A 21,071-nucleotide genomic window follows, 5' to 3' on the forward strand; every position below is an offset into this window, starting at 1 on the left:
GTGCTTTGAACTCTGCGTGTGTTACAAGAAAACCAAGAGACATTTGCGTTCCCCGGCACTACCATGTACTATTAGGACCCCACCTGTTACGCACCAAGCTCCGCTCCGCACTGTACGGACAGAAAGATTTGCAAGGGCCTTGTAGCTACGACTCTCAACCTCCCTCACTGCCCAATTGCCCCGACGGCCGCTCGTCAGCAAACCCTGTTGTACCGTGTATCCGCGCTGCCCAGACAGGCCCGGCGACACCACTCTCTTTCACTCTCAGTCGAACCCTCCTAACTTGGACTCCCCCAAACCGGGTCGGACTCGCATTAGAGGGATACTGGACTTGGACTGTGGGCCCCCACTCCACCGCCTGGGCTACACCACTTTACCACGAGACGCCCTTTTCCCCACAACATCCCCAGACCGAGCTTTCACCTCCCTTTTCGTCGCCATCTCCGTGTCCTCCGTTGCCGTCCTTGTCGTTGTCGGCCTCGCATCTACAACTGCACAATTCTTCATCACTGTCGCTGGCCAAGGTATGACGACTGCTGGTGCCGCCATCGGTGCCAGCCCTATGCCAGCCGCTCCGGGAATGTCCCCCGCCGGCGAGTTCAACGAGTTCTTGGAATACGAAGACAACCACTTTGGTGACTCGAGTCCTTTGCCAACAAACTTCGATCTTTCCGCCCACGATACCCTCGCCCTTTCCGAATTCCCCCAGTCCCTCCACGAAGCAAAGTCGCTCGAGTCCCAGACCACCACCCTATTGCCCACCGGCACCGTCGCCGCCGGCTCACCCGACTCCCTTGTCGACTCCTTCCGCGATTCTTCCTCCGACTCTGCCTCCTCGAAAAGGACCGGCAGCTCCGCCTCTGGGAAAACGGCCTTGACGGCGGGCGACGTAATGATGACAGATGGAGCCGATATCAAGTCCGACTGGAACCCTACCCTCTTTGGCGGCCGTCCAGAAGAAAATGCCTTCCTCTTCGGCGGAAACGGCGACGCCACCCTGCCCGACGGCCTCGATTTCAATGACGACAAGTTCATGGAAGAGTCGTTCGACTTTGAGAGTGCCTCGAGCAGTCCCAACGCCGCCGGCGCCATGAGCATGGAGTCGCCAGAGATGCCCACCATCCACGCGAATGCACCCCAAAAGACCATCGCCCCGAGCAATACCAGACACGCAAGTCACGGCAAGCGAAACTCGGTAAGTCCCCCTTCCCCCCGCCCCTTGGCGCCACGATGTGAAAAACGACTGACTCGCCCCAGCAATACTCTATATCACAGCCTATGAATGGTCTCAAGATGACCAATTCGAGGGAATGCTCTCCAATGTCCCAGAACATGATTACCAGCCACGAGGCATCTCCGTCGGCCTTTTTCAACAGCTCGCCGTCGCCAGGCGCGCCCGACTTCTCAAACGCCGCAGCCATGGGTGCTATGAACCCGAACGGCTTCTGGCCAGGCAAGCTGGATCCTGCAGCGCACCAGATGGTTGCCAATATGTCCATGCAGCCCCAATACCACGCACACGACGGTCTTCCGGTCTCGATGCCCCAACAGATGCCCATGTTTACCCAGCCGAATTTCGATTTCCTCAGTCGTGGCTGCCGGTTGACGATTCATCCCACACCGTCCAAGTCGCGAGTCGAAACGCAGATTCCCATCAAGATGACTCTCTTCCCGCTGCCTCCTGGTATCAAGCGCCTGCACCTCCCGGTACACACCATCTCCAAGCCCAAGCTGCTAGCGAAGCCACCAGCCGAACGGACTCCCGACATGTTGGAACTGTACACCATGCTAGTCTGCACTAGTGCAATGCAAAACGAGGAAAACAAGCGCAAGGCCTTCCAGCGCGCCGCAGCCGCCACTCATAGTCCTGTCATGAACTCCCGGTCCGTTAGCGATGAGGACGATGAAGAGAACAAGCCGCAGAACGGGGGCGAGGTGCGCATCTGTGCCGGCTGCATCACTCGCGAGCGTAAGCGGGCTGCGAGGAAGAAGATCAAGAAGGTCGAGGAGGAGGAGATGTGGAACCGGGACGAGACGAGACGCGTCATTGTTTTCAACACACAAGAGGTCAAAGAATGGCAGACCCCCAACGGTGTCGTGTCCGACTCGACGGTAACTGGTCGGCCGGAGCCGGTAGCTCCCCCCGGTGCTATGCAAGTCGATGCCCCCATGCGAATCGCCTGCTACTGCCGGCATCACGCCGAGAAGTTGGGTTTTCAAGTCATCTTCACCATCAAGGACTGGCAAGACCGGGTTGTTGCGCAGGAGATGTCCCAGTCCATCATGATCACCGACGACCACAAGACGCATCCGATTCCCCAGCAGCTCAACCCCCCCGCGACGCAAGCTTCCGACAGCACCAACCTCGTACCCATGCTGAACGCTCCAATGGAAACCAGCCCGCTCAGCTCGGGCGGTGCACCATTCCGGCTTTCTCATTCAAGCTCCGATCTCCAGAACATGCACCGCAACTCCGCCCCTCAGTTCACCGCCCCGAACCCGACCGCCAAACCGCCGGCTGCCGCCCCCTCGACCACGACGCCTCGGTCACTATCCCGGCCACAATCCCCCAACGCACACGGCGGGCCGCAGACGAAGAAGCGCAAGGCCAGCACTGGATCACGGGTACCGATCGGAATGGCAATGACCCGCCTGGACACCACGCCGCCGCCTACTCAGATGCCCGGAAATCCGGTGCCAGCCCCTGCCTCCGCTTCAACGTCGCCATTCACACCCAATCCCACCAATTTCCAGACTCCTCCCGAGACTGTGTTTGTCCAGAATAGTGCCGCGCCACCCATGCCTCAAGCATATGCTACCGGCCCCCCTACCCCCAACAGCAACGACCAGACAATGTTCACCAACGCCAACCGCTCCGCTAGCATGGAAAACGTCGCGATGCCAATGTTCTCGGCGCCAGCCTCGGCACACCAGAGTCGCGCCACGAGCCCCAACGGATTGCGGAACGGCGTGAACGCGGCGGTATCGCAAAACCAGTTCAATACGATGTCCTATATGCCGACAAACGCTGTTGCCCCGGCTCGGCCGCAGCCGACGATTCACAAGATCATCCCCAACGAAGGTCCGAAATCCGGTGGTATCGAGGTTACGATCCTCGGCGCTAGCTTCTACCAGGGGCTGGAGGTGCTGTTCGGCGATCAAAAGGCTACCACGACCACGTTCTGGGGCGAGTCTTCTCTAGTCTGCCTGCTACCGCCATCACCAGTCTCTGGTGCTGTCCTAGTCACCTTCAAACAAAGTCAGACGCAAGCTGGACCACCGTTCCCCGCGCTCTCGAAACAGAACCAGATGTTCAAGTATGTGGATGATGACGAAGAGAAGCTGATCCGCACGGCACTCTCGATTCTGGGCCACAAAATGTCTGGTCAGATGGTTGATGTCAAGGAACTTGCCCAACGCATCATTGGTCAGGGAGACTCCAGCTGGGGATCTGGCCCAACAGGCAATCCTGGCTTTGGCGGCAGCACGTTCACCATGAGCACGGAGTCGCAACTGCTCAAGTGCTTGGAGCTGATCGATCTCGACGACAACCCCAGAATGTCCCGGCTTGATTTGAGACGGTCTACGGGCCAGACCATGTTGCACATGGGCTGCGCCTTGGGATATCATCGATTTGTTGCTGGTCTTCTGGCCCGTGGTGCCAACCCGGATTTGCGCGACAAGGGTGGCTTTACCCCCATGCACTTGGCGGCAATGAACGACCACGAGTCCATCGTGCGAAGGTTGATGCAGGCGGGTGCCGATCCCACGATTCGAAGCCTTTCGGGACTTCGCCCAGCCGACGTTGCTCGGTCACGCAAGGTCATCGGGCATATCCGCCGCTGCGAGCGTCATATCCGTTCTCGGAGCGGCGGCTCTCTGCACAGCAGGGCTAGCAGTGCGGCGTCGCTGAGGTCACTCTGGGATCCCTTGGGCATGTCCAGTGAAGAGTCGGCAGACGACGGCGAGGAGAGCCCCGAGTACTCGTCTGGAGACTACGAGGACGATGAACAAGAAGAGGAAGACTCTTGGCTCGATATGCGTCGCCGGTCGAGCAACCATACGTTCACGCCGTGCCAGGACAGACAGCTGCTTTCACGAATCCAGGATGAAGTGCAACCGGGGCTTGCCTCGCCCACCACTGCCATCGCTTCTGCCGTCAGGGACCAATTATCTACTCAGATTCAGCAGATTCAGCAAGCGATGGCATTGCACTTTTCCAACCTTCCTCAGATGCCCGCTTTGCCCAGAATGCCGATGCTTCCCGACTACCACGCCTACCTCCAGCAAAACCCCCTCATGGGCAGAGTGACCTCGCTCATGCCAGGTATGTCCGGCTCGCGACCGGGCTCAGCAGGCGATGAGACTCCCAGACAGATGGACGGCAAGTGGTGGGATCTGTCGTCGTCTTTTAGGAATGTCAATAATAATTCGGCTCCGCCGCCGGCTTACGACGAGATCTTCCCCCAGGACGAACTTGACAAGAAGCAAGCCTCTGCCGTTGGGGCTGCTGCCGAAGCTGCCGCGGACATGAAATGTGCCGCGCTCTACGACACCCAGACCACCGAGACTGCGGAGGCATCCTCAAGCACGGCCCCGGTTCCGAGTGTACTTCGAATTGGACGCAAGAGCGCCATCACTAAGGAGCAACAACAAGACTTCTTACGAGCCCACGAGGCCAAGTTCAAGGGGATGCGCAGCGACAAGAACCTGTGGTTCATTTGGGTAAGCCTTTTTCCTCCACACTCTGCTGATTTTCACAGACTAACGCCTCTCAGATCCCCCTTCTCACATGTATACTGGCTGCTATGTTGTACAGCCGTTTTCCTCATTACTTTGCCATGGCGTGGTCCGTGCTTCGGTCTGTTGCCAGAGTGGACCAGGTCCCGGGCATTGTAAGGGACGTCCAGGACCGTGTGGTTGAGGTCCTTTAGATCGGTTCGATTTTCTTCAGACAAAACACTTGACGCACTTGGGCACACGCCACATCTTGCTCGCTTTTTCGGATCTACAGGGGAGAAATGGAGTTGGTATCTAAGGGGAACATGCGGAACAGTGTTCGTCCCCTATATGCAGCAACTGCGCGGGGGTTAAGGAGAAGGCGGGCATGGTCAAGGAGTACCGCGCCGCCTTGGTTCAAGGGTTATGGACATGATTGTTTCGCAGCGCCGGCACGGAAAGAAAATCTTTATGGATCCAGTGCACCATGTCACTGGGCATCTGTTTGTCACTTCATTTTTTCCCCCCCATTGGTCAGTCCCCTTTGTTGTTTTCATTCGTTGGAGTCCCGCGAAGGAGTCTTCATTACACGTAGCTTGGCCAAGAGAGGCGGGCGGGTTAGGTCTTGGGCACTGAAGAGGAGGTTGTATCAAGTATATATATGTAGCGAGGGGGTGCGTCTTTTCCCCCCCATCCTTTTTACATAGAGTCAGACGTTGTAGACCGTGGAATAATGTCAACACTGGTTCATTCAGGGTTCCGTACGTATTCATTGATGTAAAGTGACGCGTTCGTTATTGATATGGTGCCTTGAGGGCTAAACATCCTGACAGGCGATGGAGATGTCGACCTCAAGATGATAATTGACGATGCCACGCATGGTAGGTATCCTGACGCTGGAAGTCCCCCATCTGGATGCTTCAACCCTGTATCTATCTGGGCTAGCCATCACCGGCGTCCGACGTATTCGCCCCTGAATACCGCCATGCTGACTCTGAGTGACGGCGGGGGTTGAGAGGGCGACGACGACGGCGACGACGACGAAGACGAAGACGATGACGAAGACGATGACCACCAGCCCCTTTTTATAGCCGTTTGGATGTTTAATATGCATACGCTGTCATTGTCATATATACAGAAAATTAATTCATAAAAGGCATAAAATGCCACTTGTACTCTGACAATAACCTAAGCCAAAAAACAGCCCCCCCCCCCCCCTAATAAAACAGAAAGATGATTTCGCTCTGAAGCAGGATTTTGAGGGTATCACAAGAGACACCGTTTTGTGTAACAAAGTGTGGGTATTTCCCGAATTCCAAAATGATGTTGGCCTATACCTTTTTTTTATTCACCCCTGAATACCGCCATGCTGATTCTGTGGAACGGCGAGAGTTAAGAGGGTGACGACGACGACGACGACGATGACGAAAGTTAGGCCTGGACGGGCTGTAGCTGTTTGAAGATCTCCTGGGCGGTCCGCTTGACGGTTCCACCGGTGACGGGCAGGCTGGATCTGTTTGAAGATCTCCTGGGCGGTCCGCTTAACGATTCCACCGGTGACGGGCAGGCTGGATCTGTTTGAAGATCTCCTGGGCGGTCCGCTTGATGATACCACCGGTGACGGGCAGGCTAGTGCACTGCTCGAGGAACAGGTCGATCTCGCGGGCGGCCTGGTGGGTATTTCCCGAATTCCAAAATAATGTTGCCCTATACCTTCTTTTTCTTCTTGTCGCGCCCCTTTTTTCTCCGGCCTTTGTCTCTCCTCCTCCCCCCAAATCCTGTACCTATCTGGGCTAGCCGTCACCGGCGTCCAGCGTATTCACCCCTGAATACCGCCATGCCGACTCTGAGTGACGGCGGGAGTTAAGAGTGAACAACGACGACGACGACGACGACGAAAGTTAGGCCTGGACGGGCTGGATCTGTTTGAAGATCTCCTGGGCGGTCCGCTTGACGATACCACCGGTGACGGGCAGGCTGGTGCACTGCTCGAGGAACAGGTCGATCTCGCGAGCGGCCTGTCTGCCTTCGTTGATACCCCTGATAAAGAAAGATGTCAGCTTTTGATCAGATCAAGTGAGGTGGGTTCGGGGACGGTTGATCTTACCAAACGATAAGCGACTGGCCACGGCGGCAGTCACCAGCAGCAAAAATACCAGGAACGCTGGTGCTGTACTTGCCCGGCGCGGTCTTGACGTTCTTGCGAGCGTCCTTCTCAATGTCATCACCAAAGAGGCGGGTCTCGGGGCCGAGGAAGCCCATGGACAGGAGGACGAGGTCGGCAGGGAAGAACTGTTGCGAGCCCTCGATCTTCTTCATGTCCCAGCCGCCGGTGGCGGAGCGGGTCCACTCGACGCGGATGGTGTTGATGCCCTTGACCTTGCCGGTGCCGTCATCGACGAACTCCTCAGACATAATGCAGTACTCACGCGGGTCCTTGCCCATGTGCTGCTTGACCTCGGTGTGGCCGTAGTCCACACGGTAGATGCGGGGCCACTGGGGCCAAGGGTTGTCACGGGCACGCTCTGGCGGGGGCTGGGGCAGAAGCTCAAAGTTGATGACCGATTTCGCGCCGTGGCGGACGGAGGTACCGATGCAGTCGTTGCCGGTGTCGCCACCGCCGATGACGATGACGTTCTTGTCCTTGGCGGAGATGTAGGCGCCATCCGCAAGCTCCGAGTCGAGGAGCGACTTGGTGTTCTTGTGCAAGAACTCCATGGCGTAGTGGATGCCCTCGAGCTCACGGCCCTTGATGGGGAGGTCACGAGCGACGGTGGCACCGGTGGCGATGACGACGGCGTCGTTCTCGGCCTTGAGGTCCATGAGCTGGATGTCCTCGCCGACGGCGACGCCGCACTTGAAGTTGATGCCCTCGGCGGCCATGAAATCAGTGCGGCGCTTGACGATGCGCTTGTCGAGCTTCATGTTAGGGATGCCGTACATGAGCAGACCGCCAGGGCGGTCGGCACGCTCGTACACGGTGACGGTGTGTCCGGCACGGTTGAGCTGGTCGGCGGCAGCCAGACCAGCAGGGCCGGAACCGATGACGGCGACCTTCTTGCCAGTACGGACCTCAGGAGGGGTGGGGACCATCCATCCCATCTCGAAGCCGCGATCTATGATGGCGCACTCAATGGACTTGATACCAACGGGGTCTTCGTTGATGCCGAGTACGCAAGCACCCTCACAAGGAGCAGGGCACACACGACCGGTGAACTCGGGGAAGTTGTTGGTCATGAGCAGACGGTTGAGGGCGTCACGCCATTGTCCCTGATTATCTGGTTAGCTTTTCTCACGCTGACTTGTGCTATTAGATAGAAGAGCTTGCCTGGAAAATTAATTCGTTCCATTTAGGAATGATGTTGGAGATGGGGCAACCGGTCTCGGACTGGCAGAAAGGAACACCGCAGTCCATGCAACGAGCAGACTGGTACTTGAGCTCATCCTCGTCGAGACGGGACGAAAGCTCGGCCCAGTCCTTTGTACGGGTCTTGGGGTTTCTGTACTTCTCGGCACGGCGCTGGTACTTCATGAAACCCTTGGTCTTGTCGAGGACGAGAGCGCGCTTCTTCTCAGCGGCGCTGTCGCCAATGGTCTCCTCGATATCCTGGAGCTTGGCGGCCTTCTCCTCCTTCTTGGCGTGGACGCCCGAGACGATGGGGAGGTTGTACTCGGCACGCTTGGCCTCGGCAGCCTTGGCGGCCTCCTCCGCCAGGACGCGCTTGTAGTCAACGGGCATGACCTTCACGAAGCGAGGGAGAGCCCGGTTGAAGTCCAACAAGATGCGAGCGGCGAGCTCGGAACCAGTGTAGTGGTGGTGATCCTCAATGAGACCACGGAGGTAGGCGATCTCAGTGGGCTCCTCGACGGCCTCGGCCTCAACCATCTCGGTGTTGAGCTTCGAGAGGAAGTCCTTGTGAATATCGAGGACGTAGGCGATACCGCCGGACATGCCAGCAGCGAAGTTGCGACCGGTGCTGCCCAGAATGACGATACGACCGCCAGTCATGTACTCGCAACCGTGGTCACCGACACCCTCAACAACAGCGGTAGCACCGGAGTTACGGACAGCAAATCGCTCGGCAGCGACACCGCGGAAGAAGCAAGTGCCCTTGGTAGCACCGTACAAGCAGACGTTGCCCACAATGATGTTCTCCTCGGCCTTGAACACGGCGGAGCGGGGAGGGTAAACGATCAGCCGACCGCCAGACAGGCCCTTGCCAACGTAGTCATTGGCATCACCCTCGAGCTCCAGAGTAACACCAGGAGCAAGGAAAGCGCCGAAGGACTGACCAGCGGAACCCTTGATGTTGACGTGGACAGTGTCTAGCGGTAGACCATCTTCACCATAGCGCTTGGAGATGTGGTAGGACAGCGAAGTGCCCATGGCGCGATCGGTGTTGACAATGTCACACTCGATTCTGGAAGGCAAGCCCTTGTCCAGAGTCAACTCAGCCTCGGAGATCAGCTTATTGTCCAGGCGGACGTAGAGCTTGTGGTCCTGCTTGCGTACGTTGAAGGTCGCGACGCCGGGGCGGAGCTTGTGAGCAGGAGTCAGAAGGAGAGAGAGGTCGATGTTGGCAGTCTTGTTGGTACGGAGGTCGTCGCGGACCTTGAGAACTTCAGCGTGGCCAACCATCTCGTTGATGGTACGAAAACCAAGCTTGGCCATGATGGCACGGAGCTCGTTGGCGACGTAGTAGAAGAAGTTGATCACGTGCTCAGGGGTACCGGTGAACTTCTTGCGGAGCTCGGGATCCTGGGTAGCGATACCAACAGGACACGAATTGAGGTGACACTTACGCATGAAGATGCAGCCCATGGCGATGAGAGGAGTGGTGGCGAAGCCCCATTCCTCAGCACCGAGCAAACAGGCCATGGCGACGTCACGACCGGTGCGTAGCTGACCGTCAGTCTGCACAACAACACGGCCACGGAGATCGTTCAGGACCAGAGTCTGGTGGGTCTCGGCAAGACCGAGCTCCCAGGGGAGACCGGCGTACTTGATACCAGTCCAGCGGGAGGCACCGGTACCGCCGTCGTGACCGGAGATCAGGATATGGTCGGCCTTGGCCTTGGCGACACCTGAGGCAACGATACCAACACCGACTTCGGACACGAGCTTGACGGAGACGCGAGAGCGGGGGCTGGAGCACTTCAGGTCGTAGATCAACTGCTTCAGGTCCTCAATGGAGTAAATGTCGTGGTGAGGAGGGGGCGAGATTAGACCGACACCGGGGGTGGAGTGGCGGGTGCGAGCAATGGACTTGGAGACCTTGTGGCCGGGAAGCTCACCACCCTCACCGGGCTTAGCTCCCTGGGCCATCTTGATCTGGAGTTCGTCGGAGTCGGCGAGGTAGGCAGAGGTGACACCGAAGCGGCCGGAGGCGACCTGCTTAATGGCGGATCTCATGGTGTCGCCGTTGGGCAGACGCTGAGAGCGCTCGGGGTCCTCACCACCTTCACCAGTGTTGGACTTGCCGCCAAGTCTGTTCATGGCAACGGCCAGAGTGGAGTGGGACTCCATAGAGATGGAACCGTAAGACATGGCACCAGTGCAGAAACGGCGGACGATCTCGGTCCATGGCTCGACCTGCTCGATAGGGACGGGAGTGCAGTCCTCGAACTTGAAGTCAAGCATGCCACGGAGTGTGCAGGCCTTGATCTGCTCGTACTGAGAGCGGGAGTACGCCTCGTAAGACTTGTCGTTCTTGGTACGGACCGCATCCTGGATATTGGCAATGCAGGTAGGGTCGTTCATGTGGGCTTCACCACCATCGCGCCAGTGGTACTCGCCGGACTCCGGCAGTCCCTTGACACCGACGGTGTAGCGGGAGGGGAAGCCACGCTCATGGAAGCGGAAGCCGTCCTCTGCGATGGCCTCGAAGGTAGAACCCTGGATGCGCGAGGCGGTGCCCTTGAAGCAGCGCTCGATGACAGTCTCGTCAAGACCAAGAGCCTCGAAGATCTGGGCACCCTTGTACGAAGCGAGAGTAGAGATACCCATCTTGCTCATGACCTTGAGGATACCACCGTCGCAAGAGTGCTTGTAGTTGTGGATCAGAGCATCGTCGGAAAGCTTTTTCTTAATGAGCTTCTCGCGGTTCAGCTTGAGGATGCACTCCATAGCGAGGTAGGGGTTGATGGCATCGGCACCGTAGCCAAGGAGGACACACATGTGGTGGACCTCACGAGCCTCGGCAGTCTCGACGACAATGGCCGCCAGAGAACGCCACTTGTTGCTGACGAGGTGGTGGTGAACCATACCGGAGGCGAGCAGGGCAGAAACTGGAACGCGGTCCTTGGAAGTCTTGCGGTCAGACAGGACGATGATGCGGTCCTTGTTCTCGATGGCAGCGGTGGTCTCGTTGCAGATGTAATCGAGGTGGCGCAGGTATCCCTCGGTGCCCTCGCTCTTGGGGAAGGTCAAGTCGATGGTCTTGACAGTCCACTCAGGGTATACGGAGGCCATGTTCTTAATCGAGTTAAACTCGGGGATCGAGAGAATGGGGCTGGGCAGCAGAAGACGGCCACACTGAGAGCTGTCCATCTCGAGCAGGTTGCCCTGAGGACCAACGTAGCACTCCAGAGACATGACGATCGACTCACGAATGGGATCGATGGGAGGGTTGGTGACCTGGGCGAAGAGCTGACGGAAGTACTCGTACAGAAGACGGGGCGCCTGAGACAAGCAAGCCAAGGGAGCATCGTTACCCATGGAACCGAGAGCTTCCTTCTCGTCCGAGGCCATAGGAGCAAGAAGCAAGCTCACTTGCTCGTGGGTGTAGCCGAAGGACAGCAGAAGGGGGTCCTCCTGAAGACGGGAGGCGTCGGGCTTGGCGGCAACGTCAACCGTCTTACCGACCGTCTCGAGGACCTTGGGCAGGACGATGAGCTCCTGGTCGATCCATGCGCGGAAGTCTTGGCGGCTGGACACGGCCTCCTTCAACTCCTTGTCGTCAATGATGCGGCCGGCAAGTGTGTCGACGAGCAACATGCGACCGGGCTGGAGACGGCCCTTCTGGATGACCCTCTCGGGGTCGACGGGGATCGTGCCGACCTCGGAAGCACAGATGATGCGGTCGTCATCCATGACGTAGAAACGGCAAGGACGCAGGCCGTTACGGTCAAGGTTGGCACCGCAGTAGCGTCCGTCGGCAAAGGTGAAGAGGGCGGGACCGTCCCAAGGCTCCATCTGGCAAGCAGCCCACTCGTAGAAAGCGGCCTTCTTGGGGTCCATGTGAGTGTTGCCCTGCCAGGCCTCGGGGACCATGAGCATGACAGCCTCGGGCAGAGACAAGACACCGTTGATGGTGAGCAGCTCCAGGACGTTGTCGAAAGCGGCGGAGTCGGAGCCACCATCCTCAACGATGGGGTACAGACCCTCGAGCTCCTCCTTGAAGATATCAGACTGCATGACACCCTCTCGGGCTCTCATCCAGTTCTTGTTTCCACGGAGAGTGTTGATTTCACCGTTGTGGGCGGCCCATCTCAAAGGCTGAGCACGGTCCCAGGAGGGGAAGGTGTTGGTGGAGAAACGGGAGTGGACAAGGGCGAAGTGAGCCTCATAGTCAGCATTGACCAGGTCGTAGTAGTACTGGTAGACTTGGACGGGGGCCAGCTGTCCCTTGTAGACAATGTTCTTGTTGGAGAGGGAGCAGAGGTAGAACCAGTTCTGGAGACCGATAGTGTGGGTGGCGCGCTTTCTGAGGACATACAGCTGTCTTTCGAAGAGTCTGTCATCAAATCGCTCGGGGTCGTCGTTCTCGGGGGCGTTGCCCTGGCCGTAGGCGGAGATCAACACGACAAAGGGCTGCATAATGATGGGTTCACGGGACTTGGCAGCAGGACCAAGCAGAGTCGAGTCAACGGGAGGCCTTCGCCATCCCAAGACACGCAGGCCTAACGATTCGGCAATGTCTTCCAACTGCCTCTTGGACTCTTGCAGAGTCTCCTCGTCTGGCTTAAAGAACAGGTTTCCCGTGGCATATTGTCCCAGAGGGGGCAACTTAATGCCTTCCTCCTTTTCAAAGTTCTTGACAAAGAATCTGTGAGGGATCGAAGTCATGACGCCAGCGCCATCACCGTCTCGTGCATCAGATCCCACAGCACCTCTGTGGGTCATGTTGCAAAGGAGGTTGCGCGCTGCAAGGTTGGTTAGCCGGGTCCTCAAGCTCTTGGGATGTTACGGGGCCTACCATCGCTGACAATCTTGTGGCTAGGCTTGCCCTTGATGTGGCTGAGAGAGGTCAGCAACTGTCTTCACGACGCGGGGTCCGGGGTTTCCGAGCATACCAAGCAAAGCCGACACCGCATGCATCTTTCTCCAAGCTCGGATCGTACAATCCTCTGTAAATATGTGTCAGTGCCAAGCGCCTCTTGTCCTTCCCAGCAAGCCGGGCCACACGTACTGCTTCACCGGCAGAGCACCCGCCCAGGAGTTGTTGTTGTCCGTCTGGTACTCATAGGGAGTGTATTGCTCTTTCTCAGATTCAATATGGGTTTGTCGGTCGTCGAAATCCTCGTGCAGGCCCATGCTAGGCGAGGATTCGAGCCTGAGTGTTGTTGAGGGGGATAATATAGGTCGACGGGGGAGTGACTGTTCCAGTCGGCGGTAGTCGATCGGTAGGAGCAATGGCTCTAGTACGGATCTACGAAGCCCAAAGAGGGGTTTTTGTTAGTGATATGAAGCGCAACGGAGATGTGTCCGTCAGATTGAGTTCAACGCAAAGTGTAGACAAGGTGTTTGTGGATGCCCGACGGGAGAATAGAAGGGTCGCAAAGAACACACGAGCTCTCTTGCGCCAGCGGTATAGGGTGCAGATGGGGAGAGAGAGAGACGGGTGACCGAGAGAATTTGAGAAACACCAAGAGACTGAGCCGAAAGTGGCGGGTGTTGTCGGAACAGTATGTTTTTTTGAGTGCGGGGAGCGATTTCCTTGGATTAAGCTCTGAGCTGGGCCAGAAGCGCACGGAGGACCAGAGGAGATTTCCCAGAACAGTGAAAACTCTACTGTCGAATCGCTCGAACCGGATTGTGACGTGGAGTCGCAGCGGTAGAGCCAGGGAAATGAGAGACCCTTGGTGGGGGAAGCTGCTGTGTTGTTCTCAGAGAAGCCCCTGGTTGGCGACGACGTACGTAAAGCCAAGAAACTAGGACATGTATTCCGATGAACCAAAAAGGCAGCAAGAAACAGCACATGCAACAAGGAAGTGCGGCGGTGGATGACTCCGGGAATGACAATGTCGGCAGCAATAATAGTGAATGTCGACAAGCATTCGAGGCCGGAAGTGGAGGGACAAGCTAGCACAGAGGAAGGCAAGCCACGATCAGCAGTCCCAAAAGCAGCTCAGACAATGAGAGGCAGCATACATGACAGAGCAAATCCAGCTAGGTCAGGCCACCTCCCTATCGCCGACTGCAGCTGCGAAGAACGGGATGAAGGGTTGCAAATCGCAGCTTGTAGAGAGGTGCAGAATGCGGCGCCGGTGCCGACCGTGCTTCCCCCTCAATGACCACGGCGGCCAATGAGTGACAAGCTGTTGGCAAAGCATGCCGGCAGGAATGGTGACGCCGAAAGCCTGCCCAGTGTATGGTAGATGGTGGGACAAGCACATGATCGCGCACACGCCAATCCCCGCCCGTGCTAGGCCGCTGCCGGCCGACAACCCCTCCAGGCACTTTTTTTTTCTTTTCTTCTCTTCTTCTTTTTTTGCGCCACGTTGTGTTGGTGTTTGTTTTGGCACCAATTGATAGGCGACTGAATGCAAGCCCCATTCCCGCGGCGACCTTACATCACTGGCGCAGGGATTGCGACCAGGGCCAGCCATCTGACCTGGGGTGTGTGTGTGGGGTTGGCCGCGGTCTGTAGGCGCAAGCCAAAAGTGCATGGGTAGCGCTCTGCAGAAAAGAATGTGCGTCTGTTCCAGATGGAGCTGGCAACGGAGAGCGGCGGAAATGGCAAAATTGATTGTAATGACATGCTGCCAGAATGCGCAGCTTCTTCTGTAGTGGCTTATCTCGAGACCATCGCCGTTGCGTCTACTGCTCCCGCGGAGGAGATAAGGCCTCATGCAACTCGCCGTTTTCGTCTTGGGTGGTGTATCTCTTTAGGTGCTGCATCCTTGGTTTGTGGTTGCGGTACTCGTCTCTTCAGGCATTTCGTGCGCTCTCATTTCTTCGTTTTCTCTCGCTTTCTGCTCCAGTGTCGTATTTTCGCAAGCGCGCGTGTCTCGCTCTCTCTCTCTCTCTCTCTCTCTTCCCCTCCCGGGGAATTGGACAGTCGAAGAAATCATGTGTGTGCGAGGCAGGAGTAATATGGGGGGGACGATGGCATAACGAGCCTCGGACACCGACATGGGCGTCCAAGTCTGCGTTTCTATGTGAGCGTAAATCACTTACCGACAAACGTTGTGTATTGTAGTGGACCGTATGTGGTCGACGTTGTTGCGCAGTGGGATCGAGAGGGTTTCTTTACTACCGTCGTAGCACCGCGCGAGAAGAGTGGGAGGGCGCAAGAAAGAGGGAAAAGAGAGAAAGTGTGGGAGGTGGGAGACGGGCAACCTTTTATGAAAGATGTGGTACTGGTCCAAGTGTGTGTGAGGATGGTCCGAGGGGAGGAGGAGGAGGAGGAGGAGGAGTAGCAGTCCTGAATCGGCGCTGGGTCCAAGACGAGGAGGGGGTGTGGTCGGAAGTGGGAGGGGGAGGGGGAGAGCCGTCGCGGCCGGCCACCCGAACGACACCTCAGGAAGAATCACAGACCATAGGACGCTAGAGTAATCTGGATGAATAAGACAATTGTGTATGGAGACAATGGGAAACGGATATGGGGCACTGGAGTCTGGAAGAATCGGAAGCCTGGCGGAACACAAGCCGAGCGAGGCTACGGAAGACGGACGACAATAACACGGCAGAGACGTCCTTTTTCGGGATATAGCCTTTTTAGGGATATAGGCGCTTTGTCCGAGAAAAGAAGAGAGAAACCCAAACGGCCGTGGCAATAGTTACAATCAGAGCAGACAGACCGATCGACCAACCAACCGGCCGCTATTACGCGCTCTAATTATTTCTGATCCACTGCCTCCTGTTGCCTGCTGCTGATACACTATTGGGACAGACAGCCCTTGGACAGCCCCTCTCGCGGTGATTTATGAAATGAGGACGAGAAGTGGAGATGGTGTAAGCTTGGCTTTCTATATTTTAGCCTTTTCCTGGGGGGGTTTTTTTTTTTGCCTCTCTTTTCTTTTTTTCTCTTTTCTTTTTCTCTCCCGCGCTCTTCTCCCCTCCCCTTCTCTCATCCGCTACAGAGGGGCTGAAAAGGGCAGTGGGGGTCTGCAGGAAGCGAAGTGGGATGGAATCGATACGTACCGGCTGCAAGTGACAGAGATGGGACGGGAATGGGAACAGGCAGGCAGCAGAGAGCGGGGGGTACGTATCGGCGAGGAAGCCTCCGTGGACGGCGACATGATACCTAGTTAGTGTCTGTGCGCTACTGCGCTGTGCCTTTCTCTCGGGCGAATCGGTCTTTCTTATCATTGGTTCTCTGCGACATTCCGCCTCCGTCTCTTGCGCTTCTCCCACAGAATTTTCATTCCACTACCTGGCTAGGTAGGTAGGTAATTAGTCTGCTGTCAGAGAAAAATAAAACGGGGACTTGGGTGGGGCTATTACTTGAAGCAAGAGACACAGCGTCGTCCAATCACTATCTCGCCCAATCCAACTCGCTCGTCTCCCATTGGCTAGCCCCGGACACGATCTGGACGTCGCTGCTCATATCCTCCAAATCTCTGACTCTTACGGATAGGTAGACTCTCTTTACACTTCACTGGGCACACTACTACCAAAAGACTTCTCCTTGGCTGCCGGGCACATCTTCACTCCATCCATGCCAGAAGGGGAGGGCCTCCTCTCCTCTCCACCCCGCCTCCGGTTCGATGCTATGACTGCTCTCCTCGGTGCGCCGTTTTTCGGTCCATGAATCCCCCCCCCCATCCACCCTTGTCGTCTCTCACTGGATGTTACCTTGACCACCATGCCACCACCTTGCTAGCCTTCACATGCCTCCTTGTCTACCACGAGCGCTGCTGCACTACCGCCCTGCAATAAATCTTGGAAACCCCTTCCTCGAGCGGCCTGTACACAGTCGGCAATGGCCGGGAAAAGGACTGGTCCAGCGCATCACTTACCTCTCCACAGTTCTGCTCGATTGTTTGGCACGTCCTTGATGCTGTCACTGACCGGGGTCATGCCTTCCTTTGACCGAGTCCGGAACCCCCAAAACCACACGGCAGAAAACACCGCACATCGGCCACGCCAGGACGCCATCGGTCTACCGCCCAACCTCGGGTCACTGGGATCAACCGGGCTATACTCTCATTCTCTCCTGGCCTCCTACACGGCGACGAAAGCATCTTTACCAGCCGTTGCCCGTTTCAGGCCTCGCTCTTCACCCACACCCTCCCTGGACGATTCATTCCCACCTTCCAGGTTACGCTATACATGCTGCCACGCCTACCTGCTTCTCCCATGCACCAAACCTCCGCCTCTAGCTACCACCATAGGCAATACATACCCTCAAGTCGCGTCTCTATGCGTCGCAACCTTCTCCAGAAACCCCGACTTGGCATATTCCATTACAGTGGACGTGCCAACGTTGCTCTGTGGGGTCCTTCTGGGGGGGAACATGGATATCGGCCGCCGCCGCAAACGCCTCCTTCCTGCAAAGCTGGGGTTACAGGATTCACCCCAAGAAAGTTGACGACCCTGCACTGCTGATTTTGAAGACAGATGCAACTAGTTCTCTAGACTTTGTGTGTGCGCGCGCTAAATAACGGCATGCTTCGGAGGCTAGGCATGTCTCCTCTATTCCGCCAGAGATCCTTGGCCAATGACAGTGTCCCCAATCCAGATCAAAAAAGCAGGAAATAGATATAATATGCACAGATGAGGCGGAAGGCGAGTGGGGACTTGGGTATCCTGCATCTTCCCCTGGATGCGCCGTACCTACTTGTGCTTCTCCGTTTACTCGCCGCTTGCTTGGCCTGGATGTTTTAGGGTCGCCTCGTTTGCCAAAGTCATGCCCAGCCTAAATAAAGGGCATCGTCATGTTTTCCCGCGGGGTGTTGTTGGCAAGGCAGGCCCGAACTGTTATGGTTCCCAGGTTACTCCGTACAAGCACGCACCATCCCGGCGAATCCTCTTCCAGCCAAGCGTGGTCTTGGTCAATCAATCACTTGTGTAAGAGGATTTGGATACAGAAACCCAACACTTTGGCCAAGTCCAGCGGCAGAGACGCACCCCACACACTCCATGCAGGCCGAGCAGGGGCTACCCAGCCGTTTTTCGTGTCTCGCGAAACGGACTGGCTGAAAGGTTAATGTCATTGACGAGCAAGCTTTGAGCTTATACCAATCAACTGGTTGCATTTCAAAGAAGCCCTTGGCCGATGTCGCCTCTGTCCTTTCGGCCCTCCCCCCTGGCAGACCACCAAGAAGTCGAACTGGACCCGGACCCTTCGAGGACAAGGGCATTCGAAGCACCAATGCGGGTGGCTGGGGGGGGTGTTGAAGTTGGGGGAGGAGGGGAGGGTTGTGAACCTCATTGCATCTCGAAAGCTGCGTTTGCACATGCCACTCAGAGGCTTCAGTGCTTCGTTAGCGTGCCTGGCTACTACCACACGTCAGTCTGTCGTTAGCGTCTCATGGTTTTCTTCACTCGCTATTCGTAGTGGCGGCAGCAACACTAGCAGATCCGAGGGGTGTGCCACAGTTGACAGTAGACAAACTTGCGTCATGGAGTAAACAAGGCGCGCATTCCGAGCTGCTTCCGAGAGTCGATCACAAACAGGCGTGGTCGATGCATCTCTTGCTTGCCTATCGACCCTCCGATTCACGGAAGTTGGTGATGGTGGTGATGGCTAGACACAGCGGCCGAAGGCGGGACCGGGGTGACTTTTGCTTTTCACTCAAGCGCCCGAGGCGTCACTGATCTTGGGTAGTGGCGCACGGAGAGGCGGGTGAGTAATGAGCGAGGCTCAAGAAGAGGCACATGCAGGCATTACGAGGAAACCAGCCAGTGGTGGGCAGGCCCTTCGGTGTGCCTGGCGGACACGGGATGTGACCTGTTGCTTCTTTTTTTTGTTTTTTGTCATTCTGTACGCCAATGCAATGTCGCATGTCATCAATCCCATCGAGCACATCTCCGAGACGCGAGGTGGTAATATTGTTGCCCAACGCCGAAGGGGTTGTTGTCAAAAAAATCGACAACGTGAAATTGGAGTATCCGACCAATCATAACTGGACTTGCATCTTCAGATGTCTTATCTTGGACCAACCACAGTAGACCGTCACTCGCTCTGCACAGCTTGCTTCAGCAAGCCAGACACCCCCCTAGTCTCTGATCCATGCCAAATGCGACCCTGCCCACCGGAGGAGCTCAAGATCTCAGGTCCTTGCTCAATATCCGTACAGCCCTGCTGCTGTCGCCGCACAGACGTTTCTGACCTCTTAGCTTCTCGGAAAGCTGAAGGGTTGGAGGAGAGGAGAGGGAGGGGCACCCCGACATCTAGCCTGCCGAAGCGCCCAGACGAGAGACGTACTACGATCGATGATGAATCGTCCCGGAGGACCGCGCATCTACCTACTTACGCTACGTTACGTCACAGATACCTTCAGCATGCATAAGGATGCCCTGTCACAACGCGCACAAAAAAAAAGAAAAAAACCCTGAAGGAAGTTCCTGGTCTGAGTCAAACTTGATGACAAAAGTTTGTTCTGCCTTGGCCAGGCTTAGGGTTTTGGCAATTCAACCTACCCATCAGCACGTGCCTGCTATCTTGAACCTAGATGGACGCATACTGCAACCAGATGTGCTTGCGGGCGGTTGGTCACCTATGTCCTCCCGAGGCAACCCTCCATCTCTGCATCCGAGTGCATCAGCTTCAACTTCATACCTGGGCGCCGAAGGCCATGGTTCAAGTGTCAATTGTCATACCTTATACAATACACAAGCCCCATTCGCCCCGAGCATGTTTAGCGGGTTTATGGCCATCGACTTGAGCAACAGGAATGTCGCTGGAAAGGGGAGAATTTCGCACGTCTCTGTGGGGTTTCCTCCCGCGAGGACACGAAGCGAGCCTACCTACATCGTACATAGGTACCTGGGTATGTACGGCATGGCATGGCAGGCATACTTAGTGTACCATACCCATCGCGCTAACCAAGGCTGTCCCCCGAGATCGGCTCGGCCGTTCCCCCCAACTAGGGCCGGGCTGATGTAACCCCTGGGGGCCGCCTTGGGCCCTATATCGGAGCGGCCGCGCTATGCCATGCCATGCCACGCCACGCCATCCAGACGGTGTGCAGGGACCTGAAAAGACAAGCGCCGGCATAAGAACGGGCAGTAATTAAAAGAGGGAATCCACTCGAGTCGGCCCATAGCAGGGAAGAATTTCCACAATGCGGAATAATGATATTTGAAACCTCCACTAGCACAGCCAATGCTTGCAATTCCGATGTCAGCGCTGCTCCGACTTTTCCCGACAACCGCACATTACTAGAGAGCGGCGCGGGGCGACTGCGCACTGGTCCCTCACCTCCTCGTCGCTGCGAATCGAGGGCAACGTCGCAGAATCACAGAGAGAGAGAAGATGGGGAAAAGGAGACGGAAGAACACCCAGAGACCCATGTTTTACCATTACCTCACGGAATTGGTAAACCTGGGACCGAGGACACGCAGTCACTCGCCTTGGGCTCCATGCGGTTTCGACGAACCCTGGCAACAACCAGAGAGGTGCATTCCTTTCGGCCAGAGATTGAGGCGAGGTAGCACTCATTGCCGTAGAAGAAGCCGTAAGTCCGCCAGAGAGAAAAGACTCATTCAGTCTGGCAGCGGGGACGCCAATTCGGTCCTAGTATTGTATGTACCGTAGGTTGGGGCTGTTCTCCCGAGGGGGGGCTGACAGTTCCGGGCCACCCACACCTTGCGCTGCGGCGAAGGCGTCGTAGCTGCGATTTTGTGATGCTTGAGACATGTCGTTGAATTTCATGGCGGTTGACCACGTTTCTGCCGCCCGCAGTGAAGCATCGTGACTTTTTTTTTCTTGTTGGCAGCATGGGTTAGGCGCGCTAGGCGCTGCGCGTCTGCGGATGTGGGGGCAGACCCTTACCCCGGCGAGTACGTACTTTGTTGAATGTTTACTCTTGCAACCTCGCGACGTGCACTTGCGGCGGGGTCATCGTCATCGCGGCAGAGCTCTCAACACCTACGGAGAATTGCCAATACAGTCGGCGAGACGCCAATCCGCGTCGTCACACCGTCCAAACCGCCTCGATTTGCCCAGCTACCAATTGGG

General features: G+C 56.6%; 4 protein-coding genes across 4 annotated transcripts; 3 read left to right on the forward strand and 1 right to left on the reverse strand.

Annotated features, from left to right (window-relative positions):
- Window positions 1-580: 580 nt before the first annotated feature.
- LY79DRAFT_507432 (uncharacterized protein) lies at window positions 581-4,934 on the forward strand (the record flags this gene model as incomplete). The annotated part of the gene is made up of 3 exons (XM_060553829.1): window positions 581-1,195; window positions 1,258-4,725; window positions 4,779-4,934. 3 exons carry the CDS (start codon window positions 581-583, stop codon window positions 4,932-4,934), a joined length of 4,239 nt encoding a protein of 1,412 aa, XP_060418448.1.
- A 1,686-nt stretch (window positions 4,935-6,620) lies between these two features.
- On the reverse strand, window positions 6,621-13,255 carry LY79DRAFT_587268 (glutamate synthase; the record flags this gene model as incomplete). Its single annotated transcript, XM_060560752.1, has 6 exons — window positions 6,621-6,759; window positions 6,827-7,989; window positions 8,048-12,864; window positions 12,918-12,958; window positions 13,015-13,068; window positions 13,131-13,255. 6 exons carry the CDS (start codon window positions 13,253-13,255, stop codon window positions 6,621-6,623), a joined length of 6,339 nt encoding a protein of 2,112 aa, XP_060418449.1.
- A 3,441-nt stretch (window positions 13,256-16,696) lies between these two features.
- Window positions 16,697-17,709, forward strand: LY79DRAFT_352997 (uncharacterized protein). Its single transcript, XM_060552658.1, has one exon. The coding sequence runs from the start codon at window positions 16,869-16,871 to the stop codon at window positions 17,475-17,477; it is 609 nt and encodes a 202-aa protein (XP_060418450.1). The 5' UTR covers window positions 16,697-16,868; the 3' UTR covers window positions 17,478-17,709.
- Window positions 17,710-19,232: 1,523 nt separating this feature from the next.
- LY79DRAFT_353012 (uncharacterized protein) lies at window positions 19,233-20,080 on the forward strand. The gene has a single exon (XM_060552659.1). The coding sequence runs from the start codon at window positions 19,404-19,406 to the stop codon at window positions 19,995-19,997; it is 594 nt and encodes a 197-aa protein (XP_060418451.1). The 5' UTR covers window positions 19,233-19,403; the 3' UTR covers window positions 19,998-20,080.
- The last annotated feature ends 991 nt before the right edge of the window (window positions 20,081-21,071 follow it).

The sequence above is a fragment of the Colletotrichum navitas genome, assembly GCF_030913465.1.
Source record: "Colletotrichum navitas strain CBS 125086 chromosome Unknown LY79scaffold_7, whole genome shotgun sequence".
Classification (NCBI taxonomy): Eukaryota; Fungi; Ascomycota; class Sordariomycetes; order Glomerellales; family Glomerellaceae; genus Colletotrichum; species Colletotrichum navitas.